Below are 9050 nucleotides of genomic sequence, written 5' to 3' on the forward strand. Positions count from 1 at the left end.
TTAGTCCTCATTTTCTTTTCTGACATTGAACAACAAATAAAAACAATCCCGTTGCTGGGTTCACTTCCTCAGCCTGATGAGAAATGAAAATAAATAGATGCCGAGAGCTTAGATAAAAACAAATACCGACGATGTTGTTTTACCATTTTCATGCTAATTATAGAGTGTGCAGTGAATTATTAAAAATTCATTTCATGTCACTGTTTGTTGCTCATTATTGAATTCATTGTCTTGAAACAAGCCTTAGATAAGGTTCACTTGGTTTCAATCTGGTCATCAGCTAGAGCAGATTTTCTCTTTTCTGAGTCGCACTCAGACCTAATCTACATTCCAGTGCTCGCTTGGTTGGACGTCCAGCTGTTCGCAGCATTTTCCCCGCTGACAGAGAAGGAGCCAGGCGCTGTTTTCTGCTGATAGCTCTCTTGAACAGCAGATAGAAAAGCTGAGCATCCCACTTACAGATGTTTGTGATCATCGCTCCAGTGAGATTAAATGCAAGCGAGACGGTGGCCAGAGATTCAACTCACAGAGCAGCGGCCTGGTCCTCAGGCGGCCTGCTGTATTGGTTTTGGAGGGCGAGCAGAGCTTTGGTGAAAAGAAGCTCCCTCGTCTGGGTAGAGAGCCAGTTTTCATGCGTCAGGGAGTTTGGGGCTAGATGTGCTACAAACGAGGGGTGAACGAATGAGCTTATGGTTCTATGGAAAAGTTCACACACTGAACAACTGACTTTAATACCTAGTGCAAGAGTTATGGTGTTGTCGTGAGTTGCAGTCTCTCCAAAATGTTAAAGCTCTCAGCCCTGCTTTGGCCAGTGATTTTGTTTCTTGGATGGAAGAAAGCCATCGGGGCTTTGAGATGTCAGACCTCATTGGTGTATTTATGGTGTGTGTGCATGCATGCCACGCTGTCTGTGAATTCTGCACGCTCACTTGTTAATGCTTGTCTGCCACGTATATGAGTTTTTATTAAAGGATGCATTCGTTTTTAATCACGCTGTAAAATGTATTTGTCTTGTTTATTTTGACAGAACCGGATTAATGTTGGCAGAAAAATGTTAATGGCCAGTTACTGTGGCTTTTAAGAACGTCTTAGAGAATAAAGATGGAGAAGTCTTGTCCAAACGGAGAGATTTAGCTCAGTAAGCCACAGCATTGCACTGGCTGACATATTCCTTCATTACCATAAGCACGCACACTCGAGTTTATTTTGACTCATTCCCACATTTGCCGCCCTGCTGCCACTAATGGTTAGAGAGTACCAAATGTCTAATTATTCATGGCTGACAATAGTCCCTTAAGGTGTCTACACACAGTAAGACTTCAGAATTTTGTTTAGTTTACTGCGAGCTCTGTGTGGCATAGGTCTAATAAACTTGTACATGTAGGCTGTACAATGATCATTTCTACTGAATGCTAGACTACAATGACATCATACGAACATAGCTCCTGCTGCTACAACTCAACTTTTTTTTTTTTTAAACATCCAGTCTGTTTGGTGTTGTTTTGGGCTGTTTGTTCTCAAGACCATTACAAATGACATGGGCTCAAAATGGGCTCTGGCAGGTGGAGGAACCATAAGATCCTGGTAGCGGTTCAGTTTTCAGTGAGGAAAAAAATGAGTCATTTCAAAACTACCAAACTTGTGAGCTCCAATTCACCCAGACTCTGAACAGGCTGTAGTCAGCTGACCTGTGCTGATCCCATAGATTGGCTGCTGGCTCTGAGGTTTAGTTCTCTTTGTGGATTTAGCCAAATACATTTCACGATATATAAGCAGATGTTGCATGAGCTATCGTGGCTACTTTCCGATTGGCAAGTACTTCTTGTGAGCATCATCAGTTTAAATTCAAACTGACGTCTGCCGCCCTTGAACTAACCCGGTATGAGCGACACCAAGCAGTGATGGCTCAGACGGTCGAGCAGGTTGTGTGCTAATTGGACGGTTTGTGGTTTGATCCCTGAGTGTGATTTTTCACAGTGCATAGAACACATACATATGTGTCTGAACACGGCTTATTCTCACATAGCATGAAATTATTATCATTCAGTTTGCTGTGTATGTGTGAAATAACCAGATCATTTTAGCAAAACATATGCAGAGCTGTGCAATATATGCTTGGCGATACTTACGGAGAGAAAAGTTGCGTGTTAAATTACTTTGTGCTTTTGCTCCTGTGCTCTACCTAGATGCTGAAGTGAGCACAACTTTATTGACAACTGAATGGACACAGATCAGGCATGAGAGGAAAAAAACAGATGTGTGTATAGCTTGCAGGTGGGACCATGAGATGAATTTACTTTCTGAGCTCTATGAGATCACTTAGAAGGACGTGTGGGTAGAAGCACATACAAAAGGAACTCAGTTTGTATCGTTATGTATTAAACTGCCTGATTTGATTTATTTGTTATTAATTCATTAATTGCTCCCTTTAACTCCAGACAGTGATCATTTTTACCCTCATTCACAGTATGATCGCAGCCAACAGCATCACCAAGATCCTTGGGCACCTCTGGACTAACCAAGAAATTGCAAAGTGGATACTTTGCTTAACACGTCCTAAACTCACCAATGTTTCATTAGCATTTTATCTGGACTACAGTTTCAAAGTTTTAAAGTTTTCCATTTTAAATGACAAGAAATGACTCTGTGCCTGACTGGCTGGACTTTACATAACTACATTCAGCTAATTATCAAGATCATGAGCTTTGCTGTATTACTAGTCCAATTAATCATCTGTCAGTCACACCATAGCAGCCTGTTTGGGCAAATTTTTGCACTGAATTAATAAGTTTCATGTCACTTAAAAATAAATCAACTGTGCTCGCTAACCCTGGAAAAAAGCAACATTATATTTCTGATATTTCAGCAGAATGCAAATGTGCCGGTAGCATATTTACCCTCAGGATTATAGATATATGTCTGCAGTAACACTCTATGATACAAATAAGATGAGCAAACATTCTTCAGAAACATATTTGTTTTTTGTGGGGATGGTGCTCTGCGATGAATTTCAATTCTACGTTTTCAGTTAGATTTTTGTATTCTGACTGTGTATGCATGTGCACTACTGTCGCTCTGTGTATCCAAACCTTGCAAAAACTAAACAATAATAGAGTGAATATCCTTCATTGCACCAGAGTATATATGTGGTGTTTGTTTTTTAGGTACAGTGATTTGGGATTTCCATTTACTCATTTTTGCTGTCTCTAGATCGTGTGTTCTGAACTTGACTTTTGCTCAGAATAGATTAAAATAAAGCGTAGAATTAGTTTAAAAAAGCCACAAAGTGAAGCTTAGCCCAAAATCCCAACAGATAGGTGATGACATTTATTTCCAACCCACATCAGCTCAAGGCTCAGGTAGAATATTTTTTGTTGGTAAATTTAATTCAAAGCATACTATTTAAGCTGTTTTACCCGGCCTACAGTTGCTGCGGCATCTGAAAGTCACTTTGCAATCCTGCTCATCTTCTTCATGATGTGTTTGGATCTTCTATGCTCTCCAAGCCTCGCACACTTTTCACATAGAATTCCACTGCAGCCAGACTGCTTGACACCATTTTTCTCGCAAGCATCAGTCAGCTGCAAGATGGAACCAACTTAGCATCACTGTTGAGTTTGACAACATGAAATAGTTGCATTTCCTACTTTGTTCCTTGAAAACTGTTCGCTGTTTTTCCGGTTTCTCCAACACCATCATAAATAACCTCTTTATGTCCCTGTAAATTTTAATATGTGCACTATACGGCAGTGGCTGTTCTGCCAGAGCCAGAATTACATTTTCCCCATTTTGTCACCTTGAAGTTTAGCATGATCTCCAACTCGAATATCCAGTATTCTTGATCTTCAACGTGGGTGGGCGTGTTCTCGACACAGCAAGTCTCTTTCAGGACCACGCCCGCTGGCTCTAGCACCACCCATCTCACCCGCCTGCTTTTTATTAAAAATGAATTAAATGCTCGTGACACTTTCCATGTGAGAATCCCATTATGCTCGTATGCGTGTGGAAGGCCTGGAAGGTCTCAGAACAGAGCCATAGCAGCACATATAAATTATTGCACATGGAAATAATCTTCTTTTCACTTTGGTGGTGTTCTTTAGAAATGTTTGAAAACTGGATGAATATTATTGAAATTACACAGCTGTACACTGGTTGATCAAATATTGTTAAGAATTATTCAGAACTTGCTGATGTAACTCAATGTTGTAAGCTCATATGAATACCATGACTGTAACTGTGATTTTATCCAATGAATTGGTCATGGCCACCAGCATTAACAAATTAGGGCTCTTTTATTTTAAACTGTTCACCTTTTACACATTGACAGTTAACACAGACAAGCCTTTGTGGTCCCTCTGGCCCGAGACATGGTCAGTGACAACGTGTGCTGGATATCGACTGGGATGGCTTATGGTGGATGGAAAGCTTTCTCTCTCTCTCTCTCTCTCTCTCTCACACACACACACACACAAACACACACACACGCGCGTGCGCGCGTGCACACACACACACACACTTATGCAAGAACGGATACAAAAAACACACAGTACAACATATACTAACCATCTAACATAGTCTAACCATCTAATGTAGACATCAACGGAGGAGGGGCTTAAAGTGCATACAGGAACAGAGGAGGGCTTTGCTCACTCCTACAATTTGTAACAACCTTTTAAATTATGAGTGACAGTAATCCTCCACCAAAGCAGTGATCTAAGTGCCACGCTGCATCTTTACAGAAAGCATATCCCCACCATATTTTAGCTCAAACGGCGCCTCGCTTCATGAAATAATGACACTGCATAGTTCACGGGGTTAGTCTTATATATTATTGCGGTACAATGTAGGTTCAAGTCCGGGGTCTAGGCATGAGCCATGGGCAGCAGGATGGCACAGAAAGCATGTAAAGTCCAGTGAGATTAGAGAAATAAATCCAGCATGAGAAAGCACCCGATGCTCTGAATGGAGGTTAATCCACATGTGGAGAGGTGAGAAACAGTACAGGTCCGATAATGACACGATGATGTTCAGTATTCTGGATGCATAGAAGGAGTACGTTTGCCGAAAGCACTCCTGGTCTGGTCTGGGTGACCCGTATGGTCAGTTCCTTGAGCAGAGGCAGAGTAGCTCCAGCTGGGTCGAACGGGTCAATAAGGGGCAAATAGGACTTGTGGATGGGAGGTCCTGACAGGCCCGGGAGCTGGGCGGAGCAGTGCAGCAGGCAGGGTTTGTGTCTGAAAGAGCGCAGGGGTCGGGGTGTGATTAGTGGCGCTGTTCGTGCGGTGCGTGAAAGAGTTGCCGATGGCTGCGGCAGCTGCTGCCACTGCCGCCAGGTGAGCAGGTATGATCTGTGTGGTCAGAGGGTGACACTGGCGCTCCTTCCCCAAAATCAATTTTATCTGGTGGAGACAGGGGAAAAAACAGTTAATACAGCCTTATATGTGCACAGGCTAGAGAGAGCAAGGGAACGGTACAATCAAGACATCTCTGCAAAGCTGTCACACAAAGTAAACGTATACTCTAAACCAGGCAGGATACAATTCCTAGTATGTTACGTTTTCACAGCGATACAAGAATGTAATATTCTTTCATTTTAAAAAAACAAGATGGCTTTTGGTTATTGAACGTGATCTAAAGTTAGAGCAAATAGGTGTCCAGGACAGAAGCATAAATCTAAATTAAACTGCTAAAATCAAGACAAGTTTTGCTGTTTGTAAATTAGGCAAACTACCAATCCTGCTCGGTCTGCTTGGACCCACATTTTACAACGTTCAAACATTTTATTCAACTGCTGGATAATTAAAATAGGTCCTGCATACCACATCAGAAACTCTTTGTATTTGCTCACTGAACATATTAAATTTACTTTTTCCTGCTTAAGTTTCTGTTTTTGTTTACAGGTTGGTTGTGAGACCAGAGGCCTTTATTATGAAACAGGATTTTATCTTCTCCAGGTAACTTCAGGGTTAACGTGGGATTTCCTGTAATAGAAGGGGGTTCCAGCCCCAAGTCACATTCCAGATTAGTGATCAATAGATATGAAATCATGACCTATTGACTAATCAGTTCTCCAGAAAATAGCATCAATTCTCAGATCTCTGCATGGATAGTGGACGTTTTTTTTCCCAGATGAAAAAAAGTAAAAATTTATTCCTTGATATTTTTTCCTCTGTTGGCTGGGAACTATTTTTTGTTGGATAAGCATGAACGTGATCCTAAAGCCGGACATCTATTTGGACCTCCTGAATTTGCACATTGACTAAAGTCTAATTATATAATGAAATATTCAATATTAATTCATCAGATTCTCCCAAAGTTTAATGATAGAGTTGTGATATTGATAACTTCCACATTCTGCATTTATGCTGGATTTCTTTTGTGGCTTAGAATGGGGTAAACGTTATTAAGCTAATAGAGCTCCTCCAGTATCACTGACCAAACTGTTTAAAGGTCTCACACATTCATACAGCAATAGGCTAAATAAACTAAATGTGCAGTGCTTTTCCTCTCACACGCTCACACCGCTGTTCTCTCTACAGCCGCTGTGCTACTTCCAGTCTGTATCCTGTGTTTAAGCTCTATATATTTTTCTAATATTCCAGTTTTATCTTCCTTTGTAAAATCCGCTGCTCTGCTGCCAGGAGGCAGAGCTGAAGTAGCTGGAGTTGAAGATGCTAAGATTCTAGTTTGAACGACAAGGAGAGACAGGATTTTCAGAAATGAGAGTATCAGAGGGGCAGCTCAGGTCGAGCGGTTTGGATTTAAAGTTAGAGAGGCAAAGCTGAGATGGTCTGAGCAGATACTGAGCAGGGAGAGCAAGTATGTTGGGCAAAGGACATTAATTATGGAGCAAGGAAGGGTCATGGAGCTACAGCGATGGAGAACAAGCAGAGTGGGTGAGACAGAGGCAGATGATGTGCTGTGGTGTCTGCAACATACTCAAACTCTAAACTGGGATAAACTTAACTGTAGTAAATAAAATGCATATAAGCAGAAAACTGACAGCATTGCTAAGGCTGTGAGATGAGGCAAGAGACTTCAATGGGGCATCAAACAGGTGTCAGAAATCAGCTGCTAATTGAAACAGTTTTGGCATTTGCCACAGCTGAGATGAGAGTATGTCCAATATTGTTGAGCCGTGTTATCATCAACTCAACCTATTCAACTTACTAACCAGTTCTGCAGACCTAATAAGGAGAATAATTCAGTGGCAGTGTTTCGTATAATCGAGATTATGTCCAAAAATGAGATAACTGCTTTAATAATATACTCTCACAGTTTTAACAGAGAAGGAAAATGACTAAAAAATGGAATTAAAGACAGAATATAAAACTCATGATGTGACAGGGACACAAACAGTGCCTGACCTCCAAGAAAAGCCTAAAAAAAGGGTTTAAAGGTCACCAAAGTTATCTGGCTTAATCTTCTGTATCAGTATTCTCATGGCACCAGTATGGCAGCACTTGTCATGGATTATCAATCACTGATTCAGGCACCGAAGCCCTGTGGGATGCATTCTTTGCTCTGTGCTCATCAGAGAAGCTCCTCTCCGTTAACTCAGTCAATGATGGGTTTCAGAAAAAGTCATTTCCCCCACACTGGTAACCCCCATGCTTCGTCTCAGCAAACAGTGGGTGTGATGAATGCGCTTTTCTGGTGCCTCTTTTGTAAGATGAAAAGTTCGGCTGTCCTTTATCTTCCCCACTTTGATTCCATAGGGCTCATTATTGCATGCTGCTAATCATGTGTCATATGACACTCAAAAATCCTTTAGCAGTTGTCTCAACTCGCTGGGAGTGCGAGAGAGATCGAGTTTTCTACAAAATGCCAGAAAGTTAAACAATGACCTCAAGAAAGTATTTGAAAGTTTTCTTTTCAGTGCATTTCTCTTATTCTGCGGTTTGTCAGCTTGCCTGACTCTAATATGAACTGCTGTGATGCTGAAGACCACAGTCTGGGGCACTCCAAATAAGTTAAAACTGACATTTACAATCAAGTCTAAACAGCGTTCAACGCGAGCCTGCCTTCCACCTCCAGCACGCTGGCTCAGAAAAGCCTTCAGCCGTGCCATTTTTGTCAATAAAATATCAAGTTTTCAAATTAACTGGCATCGCACACTGTCACAGGTTTTTAATAAAAGCTGGATAAGGGGTGATCCTGTTATGAGAGCTGACATTTTACTGAAACAGGAACCGTCGAGTGGACTGAGCATGCTTAATCAAAAAACACTTTAGTAGAGATGCGCAGGATTTTGTGCTGACAAACAAAGAAATTCTGAGTGTTGGTTTGTTTTCTGTTCTTTCCCACAAAAACAAAGTACGACAACAAGAAGCTGCAGCACCTGGAAGAGGTTAGAAAAGGAGAGAAAGACAAAGGATCTACAAAGTGCTGCTCGTGGGTTGATGAGTCGGTCTTCCAGGAGCCCATTAGCTGGGAGTCACTTTGCCTGTTGTGTTGATACCGATGGCCTTTCTAACAAAGCAGGATCAACATACCCCGAGGGGTTAGTTGGAGATTAATGGGGTAGTAAGGTGTGCTGAGCCCAAAGCCAGAGATTTCACGATAACAGCTTTATTTATTTGCCTGGCTAGGTCGCCATGGTGACCTATGTTAAGCATGTGACATGGTCAAGAGCGGGTTCTGCTCATAGTTTTGTGCGATATGTTGTTTTTTTTTATTTTACAGGGAGCTTGATGGGCTGCCGTTAGTAACACTGCTAAATAAAGCCATGCAGTAAAATCTGAGCAGCACAAACTGTCTGGAATTTGCATGCATTCGGTTGGTGATGCAGAAAATTCCCAATCTGCTGCCACGTCTGTTCTATGCTGCTGAAGTCGCAGCCACAAGAGCACAGATTAGAAAAATCAATTAGTCTATTATTTGTTGCAGAGAACATTCAGTCAATAACCTTTATTTCACTTTAATCTTGTGAAAAACTAGATGAAGTGTTTTGACACCTTTGTCATTGGGCTAAAGGAGTGCGTCAGACCTGAACGCACTGTGTAGCTTCCACACCTTTAATATGCAGCTATCATGTGTATATATATATA

The 9050-nt window shown here is 41.5% G+C and overlaps 1 protein-coding gene across 1 annotated transcript in view; it reads right to left on the reverse strand.

The window, feature by feature from the left end:
* Positions 1–920: 920 nt before the first annotated feature.
* The window catches only part of znf385d (zinc finger protein 385D), a 98697-nt gene continuing 90567 nt past the window's right edge, over positions 921–9050 (reverse strand). Inside the window, exon 8 of the mRNA XM_005923728.3 lies at positions 921–5399. Within this exon, the coding sequence (XP_005923790.1) occupies positions 5148–5399 (252 nt within the window). The 3' untranslated portion in view covers positions 921–5147. The remainder of the gene's footprint in view (positions 5400–9050) is intronic.

Source organism: Haplochromis burtoni, unplaced genomic scaffold (assembly GCF_018398535.1).
Source record: "Haplochromis burtoni strain Fernald_Lab_line unplaced genomic scaffold, NCSU_Asbu1 Contig_64, whole genome shotgun sequence".
Taxonomy (NCBI): domain Eukaryota; kingdom Metazoa; phylum Chordata; class Actinopteri; order Cichliformes; family Cichlidae; genus Haplochromis; species Haplochromis burtoni.